At 39.4% G+C, this 26089-nt stretch overlaps 1 protein-coding gene across 1 annotated transcript in view; it reads right to left on the bottom strand.

Annotated features, from left to right (window-relative positions):
• LOC133541148 (sarcoplasmic/endoplasmic reticulum calcium ATPase 1-like) overlaps nucleotides 1-26089 on the bottom strand; it is a 114904-nt gene that overhangs the window by 53262 nt on the left and 35553 nt on the right. The window contains exons 5-10 of the mRNA XM_061884261.1: nucleotides 20402-20506; nucleotides 12437-12575; nucleotides 9402-9482; nucleotides 9239-9324; nucleotides 3908-4063; nucleotides 3686-3827 (exon numbers count right to left, since the gene is read on the bottom strand). Coding sequence (XP_061740245.1) covers nucleotides 3686-3827; nucleotides 3908-4063; nucleotides 9239-9324; nucleotides 9402-9482; nucleotides 12437-12575; nucleotides 20402-20506 — 709 coding nt within the window. The remainder of the gene's footprint in view (nucleotides 1-3685; nucleotides 3828-3907; nucleotides 4064-9238; nucleotides 9325-9401; nucleotides 9483-12436; nucleotides 12576-20401; nucleotides 20507-26089) is intronic.

Below are 26089 nucleotides of genomic sequence, written 5' to 3'. Positions count from 1 at the left end.
GTGGGGCCACATGCTCAACTCATGCTTAATTTATCACAGCATTTGGGAAACCTGTAGTTGATTTTTTATTATGTAAATGTTATATTTTTATCAACATGAGATAGCAGGGACCCTGCCATTCAAAACTAGGCTGTTACATTACTAATGATTAATGTAAGTATAGCTGAAAAAAATAGTACAGTAGCTATAGGAGAGACTATTCATCCCTGAACACCATGGAGTTTATGTTTGGTTACATGCTCTGTGTGTTTTAACATGTTCTATCTACACTTATTTTAAAATGTAATCACCAATTCTTCTCTTATTTGATACTTTAAATCAGTTTTGAATAATACAACATATTTAGGTATCGATCTGATACCAAGTTTTTACTCGATCATACATTGGTCGTATTCAAAGTACTCACGTGTCCAGGGACACATTTACTGACTTTATAAACGTATTATACATTTTTAAGAAACGAAAAAAGATTTTGTGATGATAAAAAAATAGCCATGTAATCATAATAGTATCGACTGGATACTTGGTATCATTACAGTGGATGTCAGGTGTAGATCCACCCATGGCATTTGTTTACATTGTGACGCCGGTGAGCTATTGTATCCTCCTACACTGTGTAGTGAAGCATGTTTGGCTATTCCTCCTCCTACAGTGATAATGGTACTTGTACGAAACTTACTTTATTTGTCGCCATGGAGGCGAGGATTAGTGATTTAGAAGTAGCTAAAACACTGAGGGTGTTTCAGTGTTATAACTTCACCTTTATCTTGACGTTTTACGTCCATTTTCCCTTTTCTGTCTACACACTGTCTGTTTGTAAGTACTCTGTGTGTGCGCGCTGCCCAACATGCTCCTCTGCTTGTGAAACCAGCAGTGTCGTGACGCGACGTGTCGACGGCGTGCTGTTATGCCCGTTAAAAAGAGGGGAGCGTGGACCTGTACTTTTTAGAGGCCGTATAGTACCGAATATCAATCAATCAATCAATGTTTACTTATATAGCCCTAAATCACTAGTGTCTCAAAGGGCTGCACAAACCACCACGACATCCTCGGTAGGCCCACATAAGGGCAAGGAAAACTCACACCCAGTGGGACATTGGTGACAATAATGACCCAGTGGGACGTCGGTGACAATGATGACTATGAGAACCTTAGAGAGGAGGAAAGCAATGGATGTCGAGCGGATCTAACATGATACTGTGAAAGTTCAATCCACAATGGATACAACACAGTCGCGAGAGTCCAGTCCAAAGAGGATCCAAGACGCAGCAGCGAGAGTCCCCGTTCACAGCGGAGCCAGCAGGAAACCATCCCAAGCGTAGGCGGACCAGCAGCGCAGAGATGTCCCCAGCGTATCGCTGTACTAGTCTAGTACCGGTATATCGTACAACCCTAGTCCATACACATTGTGGGGCCGCTCTGCTAAGTTAATAATAATCACCTCCATTATGGAAAATAAAGTACATTTCTTAGAATCTTAAGTATCATTATTAAAGTAGCGTTATCACTGAAAGACGAGAGAAAGCCAGGGGCAAACATGCTAATAGCAAAGAAAACTTTAAACACACCCAAGACTGAGGTGTTTAGTACAGTTCCAGAAGTGCGGATGGAAGTAGAGTAGAACCTCCATCTACGAACCCTCTATTTGCAAACTTTTAGACTGAGTCGAAGGTGCCTCTGTGTGCGAAGTATGTCTGTGTACAAACATTTCATTCATTTATTTTGCATGTCGCTAGAAGCAATGGGGCGTGGCCATTTTGGAGATCTAACTTCCTGTGCAGTACAGTACAGACTGGACGCAGCCACCTTGGAGAGGTGGCGCCCCCTATGTCACGCCCTGTTTGTACAGTCCAGTACTCATTCTACACTTTGTGTGTTTCTTTCTGGCCATTCAGCAGGGTTTGTTTATTTTACTTACTCAAAGAGGGTCCAACAAACCAACCTCAAAAGAAGGTGAAGTGACGTGTGAATTACAAACCCCAAAAGCAGTGAAGTTGACACGTTGTGTAACCCGTAAATAAAAACAGAACACAATGATTTGCAAACTTTTGTTTTTGTTTTGGGCAAATAATCATTAACTTACAATTTAAAAGCAGCAACACGTTGCAAAAATGTAGTCAGGGGGGCATTTTTTCCAGTGTGTTACATGGCCTTTCGTTTTAACAGCACTCAGTAATTTTAACAACACTCAGTAATGGTTTGGGAACTGAGGAGACACATTTTTGAAGTGGAATTCTCTCCCATTCTTGCTTGATGTACAGTTTAAGTTATTCAACAGTCTCCTGCCTCATATTTTAGCCTTCACACATTTTCAATGTCTGGACTACAGGCAGGCCAGTCTAGTACCCGCACTCTTACTATGAAGTCACACTGTTGGCATTGTCTTGCTGAAATAAGCAGGAGCGTCCATAAAAAAGACGGCGCTTAGATGGCAGCATATTTTGTTCCAAATCCTGTATGTACCTTTCAGCATTAATGGTGCCTTCACAGATGTGTAAGTTACCCATGCCTTGGGCACTAATGCAACCCCCTTACCATCACAGATGCTGGCTTTTGAACTTTTCATCGATAACAGTCTGGATGGTTCGCTTCCCCTTTGGTACGGATGACACAATTTGAAATGTGGACTTGTCGAACCACAGAACAATTTTCCACTTTTGCATCAGTCCATCTTAGATGATCTCGGACCCAGAGAAGCCGGCGGCGTTTCTGGATGTTGTTGATAAATGGCTTTCGCTTTGCATAGTAGTGCTTTAACTTGCACTTAAAGATGCAGCGACCAACTGTATTTAGTGACAGTGGTTTTCTGAAGCGTTCCTGAGCCCATGTGGTGATATCCTTTAGCGATTGATGTCCGTTTTTGATACAGTGCCGTTTGAGGGATCGAAAGTCACGGTCATTCCATGTTGGTTTACGGCCATGCCGCTTACGTGGAGTGATTTCTCCAGATTCTCGGAACCTTTTGATATTATGGAGCGTGGATGTTGAAATCCCTAAATTTTTCGCAATTGCACTTTGAGAAACGTTATTCTTAAACTGTTTGACTATTTGTTCACGCAGTTGTGGACAAAGGGGTGTACCTCGCCTCATCCTTTCTTGTGAAAGACTGAGCATTTTTTGGGAAGCTGTTTTTATACCCAATTAGCCTGCACACCTGTGGGATGTTCCAAATAAGTGTTTGATGAGCATTCCTCAAATTTATCAGTATTTATTGCCACCTTTCCCAACTTTTTGTCACGTGTTGCTGGCATCAAATTCTAAAGCTAATTATTATTTGCCCAAATTTTTTTTTCTATGAGTTTGAACATCAAATATGTTGTCTTTGTAGCATATTCAACTGAATGTGGGTTGAAAAGGATTTGCAAATCATTGTAATCTGTTCATATTTCCCAACTCATATGGAAACGGGGTTTGTAGGAAGTAAAAAGCCTGTCGTTTGTAGCAATAAACCCTCCTGGAAGTGAAATAAATGACATTAAAGCAGCTTGTTTTCTTCCACAAAGGCAACCGATGACAGCATAACCTTGTCTAGTACCGAGTTAGAAGGCTGACGTCACGTAAAAGTGAGGCCACCTTCTGGTATTTAATAGGTCAGCAGTTAAGGTATCAAGTGCACAAGCTGCCGGAGGTCAATTTGAGTTATGGTAATCTTCATGGGCAACAAGAGGGAATTCCATGGGCTTACCTTCAGGGATGGCGGCCACAGCCAGAGCCACCGCGATCTTGAAATAGTAAATAGCGCCGCGGAACCAGGAGCCCCCGTGGACCGGGTCGTTGAAATGGCCGATGTTGATGATCCAAACGGCCACGCAGATGAGGGAGATGACCTGGAGAGGACGGAGAAATGTCAGCCATGTTTGTCATCACACACACACACCTTTTATTTCATGTGGTCTGTGGCCTCCACCTTGGACAGCTGCTCCCCAAACTCGTCCAGTTTCTGCTGCAGGGGAGTCTTCTCCTGCTCGGTGGCGGCCATCTGGTCCCGGATCTTGCCGATCTCGGTGGAGACGCCCGTTGCCACGGCGATGCCGGTGGCCTTGCCGGCAGCGATGTTGGTGCCCTGAAGAGCGAAATACGCCGCAAAGTCGTCAACTATTGTTTGAGTTCGACATGTTTTTTGTTGTCTCAGCGATGCTAATTGTAGTGGTTAGGGTGGTATCGGTACCAAAATGTATTTCGATACATTTCGATACTTTTCTAAATAAAGGGGACCACAAAAAATGTCATTATTGGCTTTATTTGAACAAAAAATCTTAAGGTACATAAAACGTGTTTAATATTGTAACTTAATCCTTAATCAAAATAGTGAACATACTAGACAATTTAAATTGAATTATATTTATATAGCACTTTTCTCTAGTGACTCAAAGCGCTTTACATAATGAAACCCAATATCCAAGTTACATTTAAAGCAGTAATAGTAAGTAGTAGTAAGTAAGTAAACAAAGACTCCTAATTAGTCTGCTGACGTATGCAGTAACATATTGTGTCATTTATCTACATTATAAAGGACGAGCTGTAAAAAATTACAATTAATCAAATTGTTCTTTTACAGTTAATTTCTGTTTATTTTCCGTTTTAACATGTTCTATCTACACTTCTGTTAAAATGTAATAATCACTTATTCGTCTCTTTTTTAATACTTTAAATTAGTTTTGGATGATACCACACATTTAGGTATCGATTCGATACCAAGTGGGTACAGGATCATACATTGGTCATACTCAAAGTTCTCATTTGTCCAGGCACGTTACTATTGAGTTTATAAAAGATAACATGACATTTTAAAAAAGGAAAAAAAGATTTTGTGATGATAAAAAATATCGATGTAATCATAGTAGTATCGACTAGATATGCTATTGTACTTGGTATCATTACAGTGGATGTCAGTTGTAGATCCACCCATTGCATTTGTTTACATTGTGACGCTGGTGAGCTATTGTATCCTCCCAAGGTGTGCAGTGAAGCATGTTTAGCTATTCCTCGTCCTCCAGTGATAAAGCTACCTGTAAGAAACATACTTTATTTGTCGCCAGGGAGGCGAGGATTAGTGATTTAGAAGTAGCTAAAACACTGTGGATGGATGTTAGCTGCTAGCCAGCTAGCCATGTCTTAAAGCAGCTCTTCGTGAGGGTGTTTCAGTGTTATAACTTCACCTTTATCTTTACTTTTTACACCAAAATGCGTCCGTTCTCTCTTTTCTGTCTACACACTGTGTCTGCTTGCAAGTACTCTTTGTGTGCGCGCTGCCGAACATGCTCCTCTGCTCGTAAAACCAGCAATGTCACCACGTGACGAAGCGCTGTCTTGCCCAGGAACTGGTATTTTTCAAACAAAGTATAGTACCGTTTTTGATTCGTTAGAACTGTGATACTATACTAGTAGAACCCTAGTAGTGGCTGATGTAAGGTAGGGTTGTTACATTGTGACAACAGCTCCTGGCTAAGTTACAAGCCGAGACAGCACCTGGTTTGGAGCCACTCATTACAAAAAGTATCTAATTGGAACAATTTATAAAATAAAACTTGCATTTTATTTAATGCATGTTTTGTAATGGGGCGATATGGATGAAGACTGTATCAAACTGATCAAACACTGAATATTAACAACATATGAACATCACTCCTCTTTTTTTACTTGGGATTTACAATATTAACTATGAACAATAAAACACTGAATATTAACAACATATGAACATCGTTCCTCTTTTATGAGGGATTTACAATATTAACTATGAACAATAAAACACTGAATATTAACATTTGAACATCGCTCCTCTTTTACATGGGATTTACAATATTAACTATAAACAATAAAACACTGAATATTAACAACATATGAATATCGCTCGTCTTTTATGTGGGATTTACAATATTAACTATGAACAATAAAACACTGAATATCAACAACATATGAATATCGCTCCTCTTTTATGTGGGATTTACAATATTAACTATGAACAATAAAACAGTAAATATTAAGAATATATGAACATCGCTCCTCTTTTACGTGGGATTTACAATATTAACTACGAACAATCAAACACTAAAGATTAAGAACTTATGAATATCGCTCCTCTTTTACGTGGGATTTACAATATTAACTTTGAACAATAAAACACTAAATATTAACAACATATGAACATCGCTCCTCTTTTACGTGGGATTTACAATATTAACTATGAACAATAAAACAGTAAATATTAAGAATATATGAACATCGCTCCTCTTATACGTGGGATTTACAATATTAACAATGAACAATCAAACACTAAAGATTAAGAACTTATGAATATCGCTCCTCTTTTACGTGGGATTTACAATAGTAACTATGAACAATAAAACACTGAATATTAACAACAGTTGAACATCGCTCCCCTTTTACATGGGATTTACAATATTAACTATGAACAATAAAACACTGAATATTAACAACATATTAACTTTGGTCCTCTTTTACGTGGGATTTACAATATAAATATTAAATATTCCAGCGGGTAAACAAGGGGATGGGTCAATGCAGAGGACAAATTGCACCACACCTAGCGTGTGTGTGACAATCGTTGGTACTTTAACTTTAACAGAGCGTGGTGAAACTGTACAAAGAGTACAGTCCAGACGTTTCTCCTCATTGAGCCAAATTTAATTCTGTCTCTGTTTAATTCCTTGCCTCTTGTCTTGTTTAATAGATGTCATCAGTGTTTGAACCTGACTCATTTCTTACACATTCCTTATTTTTAAGAGATCATTAAGTGTTCAATGTGGTTTGACTATTTTGTTGACTATTGTGTTCCATGCTTGTGTTGACAAGTCCTTTCTGCCTTGATAGTTGAGGCATTATAATTACAGGAAAGTTACATTTCAAATTAAATATATTTTCGGCTGCACTGCAAAAACTGAAATTTAAGTAAGATTGAATATCTCAAATAACGGTGATATTTACTTATTTTCTATATAATAAGATAATTCTTCTCACTAAGCAGATTTTGTGTTAGTGTTTTACTTGTTTTAAGAGTTAGGTCCTAAATGACTTCAGTAAGATATTACAACTTGTTGCTGAGATTTGATGACCTATACTGAGTAAAACATGCTTGAAACTAGAATATCAACTGTTGCAAAGCTGTTTCATCAACATTCACAAGTACAAAACTACTTTTTCAAAGTAATAATTTCTTATTTCAAGCATGAAAAATAAAATCATGACTTTGACACAATTGTGTCTCATATATAAAAAAAAAAGATGACAGCAAAATGGACATTGCGGTTTTATTTTTAATGAAACAATAGAAAATAGGTACTCATAGTAGTACATTTGTTATTAGTGAGAATATACTTATTTTAAGGTATTTTTGGGTTCATCGAGGTTAGCTAATTTTACTTGTTTTGGAAAGTTTTGACAAGCCAAATTTTCTTGTTCTATTGGCAGATAATTTTGCTTAGTTCAAATAAAATACAGCTCATTTTTTTTTTTTTTTTTTTTATTGTTTTTGAACACGGTGACTTTTCACAGTGTGGCCTTTATTTTCCATCCATCCATCCATCCATCCATCCATCCATCCATCTTATTCCGCTTAACTGAGGTCGGGTCGCGGGGGCAGCAGCCTAAACAGGGAAGCCCAGACTTTCCTCTTCCCAGCCACTTGGTCAAGCTCTTCCCGGGGGATCCCGAGGCGTTCCCAGGCCAGCCGGGAGACATAGTCTTCCCAACGTGTCCTGGGTCTTCCCCGTGGCCTAATACCAGTTGGACGTGCCCTAAACACCTGGTGTGTGGCATCCTGACTGGAAACGTGTCCGACTTACTGCCGGCAATGCAGACCAAGCTCTGACACTGATCATACAGGGAGCGGACCGCCACAATCAGACAGTCCCATACCCCAGACTCTCTGAGCACTCTCCACAGGACTTCCCAAGGGACACGGTTGAATGCCTTCTCTTCTCCATGCCTTTATTTTCCATAGGTCATAAAAATATCAATAATTATCGGATATAAAACACTTATAAGGTGATACACTTTTCAGCATTATGTCCATCAATAACGAATCTGCACCAGATAGCGAGTGCCTTTGTTCATCAACTGACCTTGCTTTGCAACTTCCATTTTCTTCCCACAATGATGGGGAAAAAAAAAAAGTACAATCCCATATCACCACATGGGCTCAGGAACACTTCAGAAAACCACTGTCACTAAATACAGTTTGTCGCTACTTCAATAAGTGCAAGTTAAATCTCTACTATGCAAAGCGAAAGCCATTCATCAACAACATCCAGAAACGCCGCCGGCTTCTCTGGGCCCGAGATCATCTAAGATGGACTGATGCAAAGTGGAAAAGTGTTCTGTGGTCTGACGAGTCCACATTTCAAATAGTTTTTGGAAATATTCGACATCGTGTCATCCGGACCAAAGGGGAAGCGATCCATCCAGACTGTTATCGACGCAAAGTTCAAAAGCCAGCATGTGTGATGGTATGTGGGTGAGTTAGTGCCCAGGGCATGGGTAACTTACACATCTATGAAGGCACCATTAATACTGAAAGGTACATACAGCTTTTGTAACAACATATGTTGTCATCTAAGCGCCGTCTTTTTCATGGACGCCCCTGCTTATTTCAGCAAGACAATGCCAAGCCACATTCTGCATGTGTTACAACAGCGTGGCTTCGTACAAAAAAGAGTGCAGGTACATTCCTGGCCCGCCTGCAGTCCAGACCTGTGTGGCGCATTATGAAGCGTAAAATACGACTGAAGCTCTACATAAAACAAGAATGGGAAAGAATTCCACTTTCAAAGCTTCAACAATTAGTTTCCTCAGTTCCCAAACGTTTATTGAGTGTTGTTAAAAGAAAAGGTGATGTAACACAGTGGTGAACATGCCCTTTCCCAACTACTTTGGCACGTGTAGCAGCCATGAAATTCTAAGTTAATTATTATTTGCAAAAAAAAACAAAATTTATGAGTTTGAACATCAAATATATTGTATTTGTAATGCATTTAATTGAATATGGGTTAAAAAGGATTTGCAAATATTTGTATTCCATTTATATTTACATCTAACACAATTTCCCAGCTCATATGGAAACGAGGTTTGTAATGTTTTATTGAATGCATTTTTTTATTGCTATCCATTATGTGGCTACCGTGGTATATGATGATATCCTCTTATAGCCGAGCCCTAGTTTCTACTCTCGTTAATGTGGTTGGCCTGCAAGTCACATGTACAAGATCAGAGAGGGACTCACGGAGAACAGCATGTTCTTCTTGTCCTGGTTGACAGCTCGGGGGTCCGGGACGGCGTCGGTGTGCTTGATGACACTGACCGACTCACCTGGGGGGGGGATATACACAGAGTGAGTGGACGCCAGCAGCAGCGAGGCGAGGCGTGCCATGGGGGACCACACCTACCGGTGAGAATGGACTGGTCCACACGCAGAGTTGTTGACTTGATGGAGATGATCCTGATGTCTGCTGGTACTTTGTCGCCGACTACAAAGGGGAAACACAACTCGGTGATTATGTTGTCGGCCTCTTCTGTCCTGGCTACCTCTGTATGAGGGTTTTTAACCCCTGAGTGGGGGGTGTTTTATCGCATAAAAAGCGAGGTCCATGTTACAAAATGAGCAAGGTCGTCAACAAGATCGGGGTGGAATGTTCCTACACGTGACAGGTTGTCAGGAAACACCAGTGATGATGTAACCACTAGAGTCCACAAATGACTTTGTCCAAGACAAATGTTTTTGTCCATATTAGGGTTGTCCCGATTCCTATATTTTGGTATCCTAAATAAAGGGGACCGCAAAAAATGGCATTATTGGCTTATTTGAACAAAAAATCTTAGGGTACATGGGCAGCACGGTAGAACAGGGGTTAGTGAATGTGCCTCACAATACGAAGTTCCGAGTTCAATCCTGGGATCTTTCTGTGTGGATTTTTTATGTCCTCCCCGTGACTGCGTGGGTTCCCTCCGGGTACTCCGGCTTCCTCCCACCTCCAAAGACATGCACCTGGGGATAGGACCCTCCCACCTCCAAAAACATGCACCTGGGGATAGGCCCCTCCCACCTCCAAAAACATGCAGCTGGGGATAAGCCCCTCCCACCTCCAAAAACATACACCTAGGGATAGGCCCCTCCCTGGGGATAGGCCCCTCCCACCTCCAAAAACATGCATCTAAGGAGAGGCCCCTCCCACCTCCAAAGACATGCACCTGGGGATAGGCCCCTCCCACCTCCAAAAACATGCACCTGGGGATAGGCCCCTCCCACCTCCAAAAACATGCACCTAGGGATAGGCCCCTTCCACCTCCAAAAACATGCACCTGGGGATAGGCCCCTCCCACCTCCAAAAACATGCACCTAGGGATAGGCCCCTCCCACCTCCAAAAACATGCACCTGGGGATAGGCCCCTCCCACCTTAAAAAACATGCACCTAGGGATAGGCCCCTCCCTGGGGATAGGCCCCTCCCACCTCCCAAAACATGCACCTAGGGATAGGCCCCTTCCACCTCCAAAAACATGCACCTGGGGATAGGCCCCTCCCAACTCCAAAAACATGCACCTGGGGATAGGCCCCTCCTACCTCCAAAAACATGCACCTGGGGATAGGCCCCTCCCACCTCCAAAAACATGCACCTGGCGATAGGCCCCTCCCACCTCCAAAAACATGCACCTGGGGATAGGACCCTCCCACCTCCAAAAACATGCACCTAGGGATAGGCCCCTCCTACCTCCAAAGTCATGCACCTGGGGATAGGCCCCTCCCTCCTCCAAAAACATGCACCTGGGGATAGGCCCCTCCCACCTCCAAAAACATGCACCTAGGGATAGGCCCCTCCCACCTCCAAAAACATGCACCTGGGGATAGGCCCCTCCCACCTCCAAAAACATGCACCTGGGGATAGGTTGATTGGCAACACTAAATGGTCCCTAGTGTGTGAATGTGAGTGTGAATGTTGTCTGTCTATCTGTGTTGGCCCTGCGGTGAGGTGGCGACTTGTCCAGGGTGTACTCCGCCTTCCGCCCGAATGCAGCTGAGATAGGCTCCAGCAGTCATACCAAAGGCTATAAAAATGGGACCCATTACCTCCCGGCTTGGCACTCAGCATTAAGAGTTGGAATTGGGGGTTAAATCACCATAAATGATTCCGGGCGCGGCACTGCTGCTGCTCACTGCTCCCCTCGCCTCCCAGGGGGTGATGGGTCAAATGCAGAGGATAATTTAGCCACATCTAGTATGTGTGTGACAATCATTGGTACTTTAACTTTAACTTTAGTGTACATAAAATAAAATAGTGAACATGCTAGACAACTTGTCTTTTAGTAGTAAGTAAACAAACAAAGACTCCTAATTAGTCTGCAGTAACATATTGTGTAATTTATACACCTATTATTTTTGTCTACATTATGAGGGACAAACTGTAAAAATGTATTATTAAACCACTTCTTCGTTTACTCTTAATATCTGCTTATTTTCTTTTTGAACATGTTCTATCTACACTTCTGTTAAAATGTAATAATCACTTATTCTTCTCTTCTTTGATACTTGACATTAGTTTTGGATGATAACACACATTTAGGTATCGATCCGATACCAAGTAGTTACAGGATCTTACATTGGTCATATTCAAAGTCCTCATCTATAAGGGACATGTTTCATGACTTAACAAACATAATATGATTTTTTTTAAAAGAGAAAAAGATTTTGTGACAATAAAAAATATCGATGTAGTATCGACTGGATACGCTCTTGTACTTGGTATCATTACAGTGGATGGCAAGTGCAGATCCACCCAAGGCATTTGTTCACATTGTGACGCCGGTGAGCTATTGTATCCTCCTACAAAGCATGTTTAGCTATTCCTCGTCCTCCAGTGATAATGCTACTTGTAAGAAACAAACTTTAATTGTCGCCATGGAGACAAGGATTAGTGATTTAGAAGTAGCTACACTGTCGACTGTGACACCTCTTCCTGAGGGCGTTTCAGTGTTATAACTTCACCTGTATCTTGACTTTTTACACCAAAATGCGTCCATTCTCCCTTTCCTGTCTACACACTGTCTCTGCTTGTAAGTACTCTGTGTGCGCGCGCTGCCCAACATGCTCCTCTGCTTTGTAACACCAGCAATGTCGTGACGTGATGGTGCGTTAAAAAAAAAAGGGAACCCATCTATCTATCCTTTTACTACAGCTTGTCCCTTTCGATGTCACAGGGGGTTGCTGGAGCCTATCTCAGCTGCATTAGGGCGGGGTACACCCTGGACAAGTCGCCACCTTATCGCAGGGCCAACGCAGATACTTTTCAAACAGAGTATAGTACTGTTTTTGATTCATTAGTACCACGATACTATACTCGTCTAACCAGCCTCAAAACATGGCAACTTTTGCTGCGTAGACTATGTCAAGAGGAAGAATCCCAAAGAACAGATTGTGAGGACCTTACCAGACACCTCCACCACGTCGCCAGGAACTATCTCCCTGGCCTTGATCCTCTGCACGCTCTTCCTGTCCGACCGGTACACTTTGCCCATCTCCGGCTCATACTCCTTCAGGGCCTCGATGGCGCTCTCGGCGTTGCGCTCCTAAGCAGGAAGAAGGAAGGGATCCCTGATCAGTGGGCAGCCAATCAGGTGACAGTATCAACTGGAGCGAGAAGGGAAAGTCCAAAATGAAGAAATTGTGGCTCAAAGAGGAAAAGTCACTTTTTGGGATGTTTTCAAAAGGGACCATAGTCAGACCTATTGTATGTGGTCTGTAAATAATGCAAGGCAAGCGCTAACGCCACGCCGCGCTCGCCTTTTAGAGCACAGCTGATTATTTTTATATTTAACATTTTCCAGCAATTTGATTTAACTGTGTTATCCAATAACTATATCTTGTTTTCTTATACTTTTAAGTGGGGCTGGGAGATTAAATGATATCAATATATATCGCGATAGACATGTAATCCACATCAATAAAAAATGCGTAATTAAGTAGGGAAGCAAGGTTGGTTGCATGAACAGCAGCACTGGACAAAAGAGGAAAAGTCTTTTTTTTCCCCCTTTTTTTCCAAAGGGACCGTAGTCAGACCAATGTGGTCTGTACATGATGCGAGGCAAGAGCGCTAATACCACACCCCCTTAGCCGCGCTCACCCTTTAGATCAGGGGTGTCAAACTCAAATACAGAGTGGGCCAAAATTTAAAACTGAACAAAGCCGTGGGCCAAGGTTGAACAAAATAACCTTTTAATAGGGACCCAAACAGTTTTGCATTGAATATTGAACAAGCAGGGCTTATATAACTTTATAGTGACATGTAAAACTGAGTTTTAAATAATAATATGAATAATTAAAAAATATCAATGGCATATCAAATAAAATGTAAATAAAAATGGAATGCCTCTTTTCTATTTGCAGCCCTCTGAGGTAAATATCAAAATAAACTTTTTCCACAGGCTAATAATAAATGTGCAAATAAGATAATAACAAATTAATCAAACATTCAAGCCTTGAAGTAGCAAGCGAAAGTGAATGAATAAAACATTAATTATTGCTTGGGAGGGCTATATTGTATCGTCCCAGAAGAGTTAGTGCTGCAAGGGCGTCTGGGTATTTGTTCTGTTGTGTTATGGTGCAGATGTTCTCCCGAAATGTGTTTGTTATTCTTGTTTGGTGTGGGTTCACAGTGTGGTGCATATTTGTAAGATTGATAAAGTCGTTTGTACGGCCACCCTCAGTGTGACCTGTATGGCTGTTGAACAAGTATGCCTTGCATTCACTTGTGTGCGTGTGTGTGTAAAAGTCGCATATATTATGTGACTGGGTTGGCACGCTATTTCCATGTAGGAAAAGCGGACGTGATGACAGGTTGTAGAGGACGGTAAAGACAGTGCCGTTAATGCACACCCCCAATATTGTCGTCCGGGTAGAAACGGGGAGAAATTTGGGAGAATGTTTACCCCGGGAGATTTTCGGGAGGGGCACTGAAATTTGGGAGTCCGGGAAAATAGGGAGGGTTGGCATGTATGAGTATTAGTGGTGAATGCGGTTTTATGCAGCAGCTGTATAAAACCGGCGGGCCAGCTCTAATGTTAATTTCATACTGCCTCAAGGGCCAAATGAAATTACACGCCGGGCCAAATTTGGCCCGCGGGCCAGAGTTGGACACCCATGCTTTAGAGCACAGCTGTGACTTCCTGCCACTAAACCTGCAGAAAATACTTCCTCTCAGGTGTCTCTGTGTTTACATTTTCACACTATTTTCTTACACTTTATGAAGCATTCCTTACATATTCATTATCTTTTAAAAACAGTCCTAAAAATTATTTAAAATATTCCTTATTTTTAAGAGATTATTGTGAAGTGTTCAATGGGATTTCACAATTTTGTTTACTTTGAGTGTTTTCCATGTCCTTTCAGCCTTAATAGCAGAGGCATTATAATCCAATCAAATCAAATATATTTTTACCCTGCTTATAATTTCTAAAAGGTCATAAAAATATCAAAAATGATTGCAATGGAGTGATATAAAACACTTAAATGGTGATACTAGGGTTGTACGGTACACTGGTACTAGTATAGTATCGCAATACTAACGAATCAAAACAGTACTATACTCTGTTTGAAAAGCACCGGTTCGCCATATATATATATTTTATATTTTAGGCATGATGGTGCGTCGTCTTGGGAAGTGAAGTGAATTATATTTATATAGCGCTTTTCTCTAGTGACTCAAAACGCTTTACATAGTGAAACCCAATATCTAAGTTACATTTAAACCAGTGTGGGTGGCACTGGGAGCAGGTGGGTAAAGTGTCTTGCCCAAGGACACAACGGCAGTGACTAGGATGACGGAAGCGGGAATCGAACCTGCAACCCTCAAGTAGCTGGCACGGCCGCTCTACCAACCGAGCTATGCCGGTTGTGGTGACATTGCTGGTTTTAAGAAGCAGAAGAGCATGTTGGGCAGCGCACACGCACAGAGTACTTACTAGCAGACACAGTGTGTAGACAGAAAAGGGAGAATGGACACATTTTGGTGTAAAAAGTCAAGATAAAAGTGAAGTTATAACACTGAAACACCCTCAGGAAGAGCTGCTTTAAGACATGGCTAGCTAGCTAGCGGCTAACATCCATCCACAGTGTTTTAGCTACTTCTAAATCACTAATCCTCGCCTCCATGGCGACATATAAAGTAAGTTTCTTATAAGTATTTATCACCGGCGTCACAATGTAAACAAATGCCATGGGTAGATCTACACCTGACATCCACTGTAATGATACCAAATACAATCACGTATCTAGTCGATACTACTATGATTATATCAATATTTTTTATCGTCACAATCTTTTTTTCCAAATTCATACTATGTTTATAAACAAATGCCATGGGTGGATCTACACCTGACATCCACTGTAATGATACCAAGTACAATCATATATCTAGTCGATACTACTATGATTACATCAATATTTTTTATCGTCACAATCTTTTTTTCCAAATTCATATTATGTTTATAAACAAATGCCCTGGGTCGATCTACACCTGACATCCACTGTAATGATACCAAGTACAATCATATATCTAGTCGATACTAGTATGATTACATCAATATTTTTTATCGTCACAATCTTTTTTTCCAAATTCATATTATGTTTATAAACAAATGCCATGGGTGGATCTACACCTGACATCCACTGTAATGATACCAAGTACAATAACATATGTAGTCGATACTAATATGATTACATCAATATTTTTTATCGTCACAATCTTTTTTCAAAACTCATATTATGTTTATAAACAAATGCCATGGGTGGAGCTACACCTTACATTCACTGTAATGATACCAAGTATAATCACGTATCCAGTCGATACTACTATGATTACATCAATATTTTTTATCGTCACAATCTTTTTTCCTTTTTTTCAAAACTCATATTATATTTATAAACAAATGCCATGGGTAGATCTACACCTGACATCCACTGTAATGATACCAAGTACAATCACATATCTAGTCGATACTACTATGATTACATCAATATTTTTTATCGTCACAATCTTTTTTTCCAAATTCATATTATGTTTATAAACAAATGCCATGGGTGGATCTACACCTGACATCCACTGTAATGATACCAAGTACAATAACATATGTAGTCGATACTAATATGATTACATCAATATTTTTTATCGTCACAATCTTTTTTCAAAACTCATATTATGTTTATAAACAAATGCCATGGGTAGATCTACACCTGACATCCACTGTAATGATACTAAGTACAATAACGTATCTAGTCGATACTACTATGATTACATCGATATTTATCGTCACAATCTTTTTTTCCAAATTCATATTATGTTTATACACAAATGCCATGGGTAGATCTACACCTGACATCCACTGTAATGATACCAAGTACAATCACGTATCTAGTCGATACTACTATGATTACATCAATATTTTTTATCGTCACAATCTTTTTTTCCAAATTCACATTACGTTTATAAACAAATGGCATGGGTAAATCTACACCTGACATCCACTGTAATGATACCAAGTACAGGAGCGTGTCCAGTCGATACTACTATGATTACACCAATATTTTGTATTGTCACAAAATGTTCTTTCTTTTAAATTCATACTATGTTTTTAAACTCAATAAATATGTCCCTGGACACATGAGGACTTTGAATATGACCAATGTAACTACTTGGTATCGGATCGATGCCTAAATGTGTGGTATCATCCAAAACTAATGTAAAATATCAAAGGAGAAAAATAAGTGATTATTACATTTTAACAGAAATGTAGATAGAACAAAAGAAGATATTAACAGTAACTGAACAAGTAGATTAATAGTACATTTTTACAGCTTGTCCTTTATAATGTAGACCAGGGGTAGGGAACCTATGGCTCGCGAGCCAGATGAGGCTCTTTTGATGGCCGCATCTGGCTCTCGGATAAATCTGAGCTGACGCTGCTTATTACGATAAGTATTGAATAATTCCACTTGTAATGAAAAATAACGTTTAAAATATAAAACATTCTCATGCATTTTTATGTTCAAGAAGTTGCGTTAAGGGTAAGAAGTTAGTTATTCATTATTGGTTAGTGTGGGGGTTGGCCTTCTTTGGGATTCTTCAGACCACCAAGCACCGACATGAGAGCCTGTTTCAGGGTTACAATATTGTTTTATTTTTCAGTTAGTCTCTCAGTTGCTTTCCAGCATTTGTCATTTTCTCTTTCGTTCTCGCCCGCACTCTGGCTCCAGCCCCGACCCCGTCCCTCTTCCTAGCTGCTGCTTATAAACAGAGCGACAGGTGATTAGATAACAAGGCCCAGCTGAGCCATCTACGCACCAGTCGCTGATGTTGAGGCCGGTCCTGGCAGCACCCTGCTTCGCTGCAGGCCCGCAGGCCACGGACCCTCCACATTTAGCTTCAGAATAACAATGTTTTTAGAAAGAATAAGAGACATGAAATGTTGGTCTTACTTAAAAATGCACGCGTTTAGTTGTGTTCAGTGTTAAAAAAAATATTATATGGCTCTTACGGAAATACATTTTCAAATATTTGGCTTTTTGGCTCTCTCAGCCAAAAAGGTTCCCGACCCCTGATGTAGACAATATATTAGGTGTATAAATGACACAATATCTTACTATTGACCAGGGGTCACCAACCTTTTTGAAACCAAGAGCTACTTCTTGGGTACTGATTAATGCGAAGCGCTACCAGTTTTATACACACTTAAATAAATTACCAGAAACAGCCAATTTGCTCATTTTACCTTTAATAAATGAATCTATATATACATATACATATACGTATATGTATATGTATATACATATATATAAATGGGTATTTCTGTCTGTCATTCCGGCGTGCATTTTTTTTCCTTTTACGGAATGTTTTTTGTAGAGAATAAATGATGAAAATAAAACACTTAATCAAACGGTTTAAAAGAGGAGAAAACAGGAAAAAAATGAAAATTAAATTTTGTAACATAGTTTATCTTCAATTTCGGCTCTTTAAAATCCAAAATTCAACCGAAAAAAAGAAGAGAAAAACTAGCTAATTCGAATCTTTTTGAAAAAAATTAAAAAATAATTTATGGAACATCATTAGTCATTTTTCCTGATTAAGATTAATTTTAGAATTTTGATGACATGTTTTAAATAGGTTAAAATACAATCTGCACTTTGTTAGAATATATAACAAATTGGACCAAGCTATATTTCTAACAAAGACAAATCATTATTTCTTCTAGATTTTCCATAACAAACATTTTAAAAGAAATTCAAAAGACTTTGAAATTAGATTTAAATTTCATTCTAAAGATTTTCTAGATTTGCCAGAATAATTTTTGGGGAATTTTAATAATAATAAGTTTGAAGAAATATTTCACAAATATTCTTCGTGGAAAAAACAGAAGCTAAAATAAAGAATTAAATTAAAATGTATTTATTATTCTTTACAATAAAAAAAAATTATTTACTTGAAAATTGATTGAAATTGTCAGGAAAGAAGAGGAAGGAATTGAAAAGGTAAAAAGGTATATGTTTTTAATAATCCTAAAATCATTTTTAAGATGTATTTTTTCTCTAAAATTGTTTTTCTGAAAGTTATAAGAAGCAAAGTGTCAGGCTTTCCCCTGACAGTTTGTCTGTTTTAGTTTTTTCCTCTGCGTTTGTCTGTTTCCTCTGTGTTTAGTATTTCCTGTCTAGTGCTCTTATTTTGTCAGTTTCCTGTCTTGTTCCCTGAGTGCTGTGTTCCTCCTCAGCTGCGGCTGATTGGCACCTGGCCACACCTGTTGCCACAATCAGCCCGCTCCTATTTGTACCTGCTTTGTCTTGTGTCAGTTGCTGGATCATTGTATTGCCATTTGGATTTGTCGTTGCCATATGTTACTCTTGTCGTGTCGATGTGATCCTTTTCAGCTATTACCTGTCATGCTACATTTTGTCCTGGTTGTCGTAGCGGTAAGCTGTTCTTGATAGCCATTAGTTATTTTCATTTTTTCTGTTTGCTATCCACTAGCTTCCATGCTAAAGTTCCTTTTTGTTTTCTAGCTTCCAGTGCTCGCTCCCTTAGTTTGTTATTCCGCCAAGGTGCGTGCTTTTTGTTTGTTCTTGTGTAGTTTTAATTAAATCATGTTTTCATATACCAAGCCTGCCTCCGTCTCTGCATCTTGGGGTTCACCAACAAATAATCCTGACACAAAGTAAAAAAATAAATGAATCTATTCAAACATTTAAAATATTTTCTTGGATTTTCAAATTCTATTTGAGTTTTGTCTCTCTCATAATTAAAAATGTCGAGCAAAGCGAGACCAGCTTGCTAGTAAATAAATATAATTTAAAAAATAGAAGCAGCTCACTGGTAAGTGCTGCTATTTGAGCTATTTTTAGAACAGGCCAGCGGACGACTCATCTGGTCCTTACGGGCTATCTGGTGCCCACGGGCACCGCGTTGGTGACCCCTGGTATAGACTAATTTGGAGTATTTGTTTACTTACTACTAAATGACAAGTTGTCTAGTATGTTTACTTTTTTATTTGAAGGGCGGTATAGCTCGGTTGGTAGAGCGGCCGTGCCAGCAACTTGAGGGTTGCAGGTTCGATCCCTGCTTACACCATCCTAGTCACTGCCGTTTTGTCCTTGGGCAAGACACTTTACCCACCTGCTCCCAGTGCCACCCACACTGGTTTAAATGTAACTTAGATATTGGGTTTCTCTATGTAAAGTGCTTTGAGTCACTAGAGAAAAAGCGCTATATAAATATAATTCACTTCACTACAACATATATTTCATGCACCCAAATATTTTTTGTTCAAACAAAAACAATAATGCCATTTTCTGTGGTCCCCTTTATTTAGAAAAGTATCAAAATACATTTTGGTACCGGTACCAAAGTATCGGTGTGAAGACAACCCTCGGGGATACAGTTTCCAGCCATATTGCCCGGGCCGAGTGTTAAATTAAAAAGCAACAATCCATAAGTGGTCCTCTCCTAGTCCTCCTCACACCCCCCAAGTGTGAAACCTTGTGCATAGTTTCCAAATGAGCACGACGACGACAAATGTGGACAGTAACGTGATCGTTTCTTTGTAAGTTTACGTGTGCAGTGGAGTCTTCACGGCAGTCCTCTCCACCTTGACTTAACCTTAACACCCCCCTCCAAACCCCTTACTCGTTCTGGCTCCTCCTGAACTTTAAGCTGTGGGCTCTGGAAGGAACACGCCACCAAGGACAAAGAGGGAGGGCGACCTGAACGCTGGTAATTTATTATGTGCCAGTGTTTCTAAGTATAAGAGTCTATTTAGGTGAGTGTAAAAGATGGCGTTCGAGGGCAGGTATTTGTCCTTGAGACTACAATTGTTCCTGTGCGTGCGTGTGTGTGTGTGTGTGTGTTACTGACCTGCCACACTCCCACCACAGCATTGGCGATGAGGATGAGGAGGATGACAAAAGGCTCAACAAAGGCTGTGACAGTTTCTTCACCTTCTTCGAACCAGGCCAGCACCTGCAGGACAGAGACGCCACACGTCACATGACAACAGGCCTCGTTCACACTGCAGGATTTTTGCCCAAATTCCACCCGTCGGATTTTGTCATGTCCGTGTAACGCAGGCCAGGGGCAATTGTTTTGCCCCCGACAGCAATTTTAAAATTGACAAACAAGTCAATGGCCTTTTAAAATCGTGTTTTTATCACCTTCGTCTTTTAGTGAAGGTTAAACCGTTTTTATCTTTTAACCTTTTTGTTAGCATCGATTAGCTGGCAGTCACGCCGCGACCAAATGTGTCTGATTAGCACATACGTCAACATCAACAAAACTCACCTTTGTGATTTTGTTGACTTAATCGTTGCAAATGCATCTGCAGGTTATCCATACATCTCTGTGCTATGTCTGCCTTAGCATCGCCAGTAAAATGTGCAGACACTCTGGCACATTCAATGGGGGTCTGGCGGCAGATTTCTTGCCAGTGATGCAACTTGAATCTCTCCCTGTTAGTGTTGTTACACCCTCTGACAACACACCGACGAGGCATGATGTCTCCAAGGTTCCAAAAAATAGTCGAAAAAACGAAAAATAACAGAGCTGAGACCCGGTGTTTGTAATGTTTTGAAAATGAAAATGACGGGTGTGTTACCTCTGTGACGTCACGTTCTGACATCATCGCTAAAAGACCGATAAACAGAAAGGCGTTTAATTTGCCAAAATTCACCCATTTAGAGTTCGGAAATCGGTTAAAAAAAATATATGGTCTTTTTTCTGCACCATCAAGGTATATATTGACGCTTGCATAGGTTTGGTGATAATGTTCCCCTTTAAGACCAGGGAAGACAGGGCCTTCTCTGTGGTCGGCCCTAAGCTCTGGAACACTCTGCCGCTCCATGTTCAAACTGCTTCCACAGTGGAGTGTTTTATGTCTCGTCTTAAGACCCACTTTTATTCTTTGGCTTTTAACACTACGTGAGTTGTGTGGTCCTCTGTCCTCTGTTGTCCTCTGTGTTTTTTATACATTTTGATTTCTATTTTACTGTTTTAATTGATTGTACCCTTTAAAATTGTTTTTAATCATATTTATTTTTATATTGTTTTTTATATTGGTTTTATATTTATTTTGTTGTTGTTTTTATTCAGTCATTGGTGGAGCATAATATTGTTTTTTAATATTGTTTTTAACATGGCTGTGCAGCACTTTGGAAACATTATTGTTGTTTAAATGTACTATATAAATAAAGTGGATTGGATTGAATGTAGAGGAAAAGAAAAATGTATTTTTAGGAACACCAGTACAAAACCTCACAATAAGGTCTGATTGGGAGCTAAAAACGTTATGACAGACCGCCTTAAAAAACGAAATGGAAGTAGGGCTGGGCGATTTGGCCTTTTTTTAACATATCGATATTTTTAAGCCACGATTATCTGGATATTTTGCCTTAGCCTTGAATGAACACTTGATACATATAATCTATGTGTCTACATTAAAACATTCTTCTTCATACTGCATTCATATATTCTTATTTTAAATTTTCATGCAGAGAGGGAAATCACAACTAAAAGTGTATTTATGAAACAGTTAAGCAGTGGCACAAACATTCATGTCATTTCCAAAACAGAAAGTGCAAGATTGTCAGAGACATTTTAAAAGAAGCTAAGAGTGCACTTTTGTGCATGTCACTAAAATGACATATCACAACAACACTCAATTAAAGTGCACTTTTTGTACAGAAAACCACTACAATAGTTTAAAACAAATAAAGTGCACTTTTGTGCATGATGTCACACAAGATATTTGAAATGTGTTAAGCAGAGGTGGGTAGTAACACGTTACATTTACTCCGTTACATTTACTTGAGTAACTTTTGGGATAAATTGTACTTCTAAGAGTAGTTTTTATGCAACATACTTTTACTTGAGTATATTTATAGAGAAGAAACACTACTTTTACTCCGCTCCATTTATCTACATTCGGCTCGCTACTCGCTACTTTTGTTTATCGATCTGTTAATGTTTGTTTTGGTTAATGACAGAGCTTCAACGTAGGATCCACGCATGCCTGCGTTTCACCAATCACATGCAGTCCCTGGTGACGTTGGACCAATCAAACAGAGCCAGGCGGTCACATGACCCGACTTAAACAAGTTGAAAAACTTATTGGGGTGTTACCATTTAGTGGTCAATTGTACGGAATATGTACTGTTCGGTGCAATCTACTAATACATGTTTCAATCAATCAATCAATCAAAAGTATAAAGGAAAAAAGACACTTTTTATTTCAACCGTACTTCCCGTCAAAAGCCTAAAGACTGATCGCACAGTTCCTGTCTTCACAATAAAAGTGCTGCTCCATCGCGCCTATGCTAACGAAATAAGAGTCTCCGAAAGCCAGCGCAAACAAGCTAGCAAGCTACGGAGTTTGCCGCCAATGTATTTCTTGTAAAGTGTATAAAAACGAATATGGAAGCTGGACAAATAAGATGCAAAAAAAAAACGACTTTCATGTGGTATTAGACAGAAAGGAGGAACTTTTTTCTCCTCCATTTGAAAACGTGGACGTTATCAGCACTACTGATTCCAATCAATGCAAGTCATCAGAATCAGGTAATACACCAAGTTATATCCTTGTCTTCATGAAAGATAGGAATCGATATGTTAAACATGCATGTATATTCATTAAAACACCTTTAACATGTCAACAAAAATGGCAAAATAAATAACTTTAAATTATATACTGTATGTATATATATATATACATATATACATATATATATATACATATACACATACACATATACATATACATATATATACATATACATATATACATATACATATACATATATATATATATATATATATATATATATATATATATATATGTGTGTGTATGTATATGTATATATGAGGTAGATCACCTCGACTTGGTCATTTATTAAGTAATTGATAAACGTTGAAAAACTTATTCGGGTGTTACCATTTAGTGATCAATTGTACGGAATATGTACTGTACTGTGCAATCTACTAATAAAAGTATCAATCAATCAATCAATCAATGCCTACTGAGGCTATGGTGCTGTTAAGTTATTGTGGCTCAATGTGCCTTAATTTTTTTTTATTTTAATGTAGTATTATTTAATATATATCATTGTTTTAGTTGCTTAAGAGATATTCCTGGCTCTGAATTTGCTCATTGCTATTTTTATGTTTTTGTGCATTATTTGTTGCCGTAATCAGGTTACTCATCAGTTACTCAGTACTTGAGTAGTTTTTTCACAACATACTTTTTACTTTTACTCAAGTAAATATTTGGGTGACGACTCCTTACTTTTACTTGAGTAATACATCTCTAAAGTAACAGTACTCTTACTTGAGTACAATTTCTGGCTACTCTACCCACCTCTGGTGTTAAGTGAAGTGAATTATATTTATACAGCACTTTTCTCTAGTGACTCAAAGCGCTTTACATAGTGAAACCCAATATCTAAGTTACATTTAAACCAGTGTGGGTGGCACTGGGAGCAGGGGGGTAAAGTGTCTTGCCCAAGGACAAAACGGCAGTGACTAGGATGGCAGAAGCAGGGATTGAACCTGGAACCCTCAGGTTGCTGGCACGGCTGCTCTATCAGCCGAGCTATACCGCTCAATAACTGTCAAATAAAAATGAGCTGCGTAATAGGAAATCAAATCGCTATGTGGTAGGTTACTGCGGACGTTATCTCCTTATGTTGGTCACTATTTTTTTTCATACGGTGTTGATGTGGAAATGGTTGCCTCTGCCTTTTGTGGATGTGGCACCGAACGGAGATGTTGACATGCGGAGTAAGCACTCTTCATTCTCTAGCAGGTTGCTTTTCAAATGATGCTACATATTAACAGTGATGCTACTTTTTGTAGCAACGCTTTTGCCCCACACTTGACAAATTACGGTTGTCTGTTCAACATATTCCCGCTTGAAGCCGAACCACCGGCAGACGATGGACCCCTCACTGTTTATCTGGGGAATTAATTCTTCCTTCATTTGTTACCAGGTTGGCACCTTCTTTCTCTCATATTACCACTCGCACCACAGCTAACGTCAGCCATGCAACTACCTCTCTGCCCCGCGAGGGCGTTTACGTATGTGACGTATTTAGGGTAGTATGTGACGTATGTAAGAAGGTGCACTTGCTGTCTGTGAGAAGCAGAGACAAGGAGTGAGAAGAGCCTGTAGTGTAATGCCAGCAGCTAAAAGCAACTGCGTGAGAACGTATACTCCAATATCACCATGGAGTCATTTTCTATATCGCACAGAGAAAAACCCGCGATATATCGAGTATATTGATGTATCGAACGACCCTACTGTCGCGGAGCAGAGGGGTAGAGACATGGTAACGTTAGCTGTGATGCCAGTGGAGTGGTAATACGAGAGAGAGAAGGTGCAAATCTGGTAACGAATGAGGGAAGAATAATTAATTCCCAAGAAAAACAGTACAAGGCGGTGGTTTGGCTTCAAGCGGGAAGATGTTGAACAGACAACCGTAATAAGTCAAGTATGCGGCAAAAGCGTTGCTACAAAAAGTAGCATTACTGCTATGAATGGGACATTTATCCAAGTTGCACAATTCTCACATTTTTCAACCTATTCAAACCATCAACACGTTCCACATATCTTAAACATTCAAACTATCATTTTTCCAAGTTTAAAAAATTCCAGAAAAAAACTTTTTTTCACCTTTTTTTCTGTTGACTACTCCTTCCACATTTTTCAACCCACTTCTTCCGTTCCACTGTCAAAACACTCTTAATTAGGAAAAAACCAAACTTGTTTTTTGAACTATTTTTTTAATTCCCAGTTTTACCGAAATTCCAGGAATTCCGTAATACCATTTATCAATTAAAAATGTTATTACTTCAACATTTCTCAACTAATTTGAAAAATTCCATCACGAACCAAATTAAACTAATTCAGAACATTCACATTTATTTTATATATTTTTTTAACATTTTCCCAAAAAATCCTGCTTGTCCCAAAACTTCCATGAAGTGCCCATTAAAATGAATGGGACATTTTTCCAAGTGGCACAATTCCCAAATGTTTCAATCTATTCAACACATTCCTCATATCTTAAACATTCAAACTATCATTTTTCCAAAATCCCAAAAATTCCAGGAATTCCCAGAAATCCATTTTTTTTCAAACCCTTTTTTCTGTCGAATACTCCTTCCACATTTTTCAACCCTCTTCAACTGGTCCACCGTCAAAACATTCCTTTCAATAAGGACAAAAAACTAACATGTTTTTGAACTGGGAAAATTGCCAGTTTTTCTGAAATTCCAGGAATTCCATAATACCATTTCTCAATTAAAAATGTTACGACTTCAACATTTCTCGACCTATTTGAAAGAATGAGGAGTGCTTGACACTGCATGTCAACATCTCCGGCCGGTGCCACACAAACAAAATGCCCAAGCAACTATTTCCACATCAACACCGTATGAAACAAATAGTCAACAACAGAAAGAAATAATGTCCGCAGGAACCTCCCACATAGCGATTTTATTTCCTAAAATACAGCTCAATTTTATTTGACACTTATTGAAATATCTTGTGTGACA

This window comes from Nerophis ophidion, linkage group LG23 (assembly GCF_033978795.1).
Source record: "Nerophis ophidion isolate RoL-2023_Sa linkage group LG23, RoL_Noph_v1.0, whole genome shotgun sequence".
Lineage (NCBI taxonomy): Eukaryota > Metazoa > Chordata > Actinopteri > Syngnathiformes > Syngnathidae > Nerophis > Nerophis ophidion.
The sequence above is the reverse complement of the archived record's forward strand: the minus strand, read 5'-3'. Positions and strand labels throughout refer to the sequence as shown.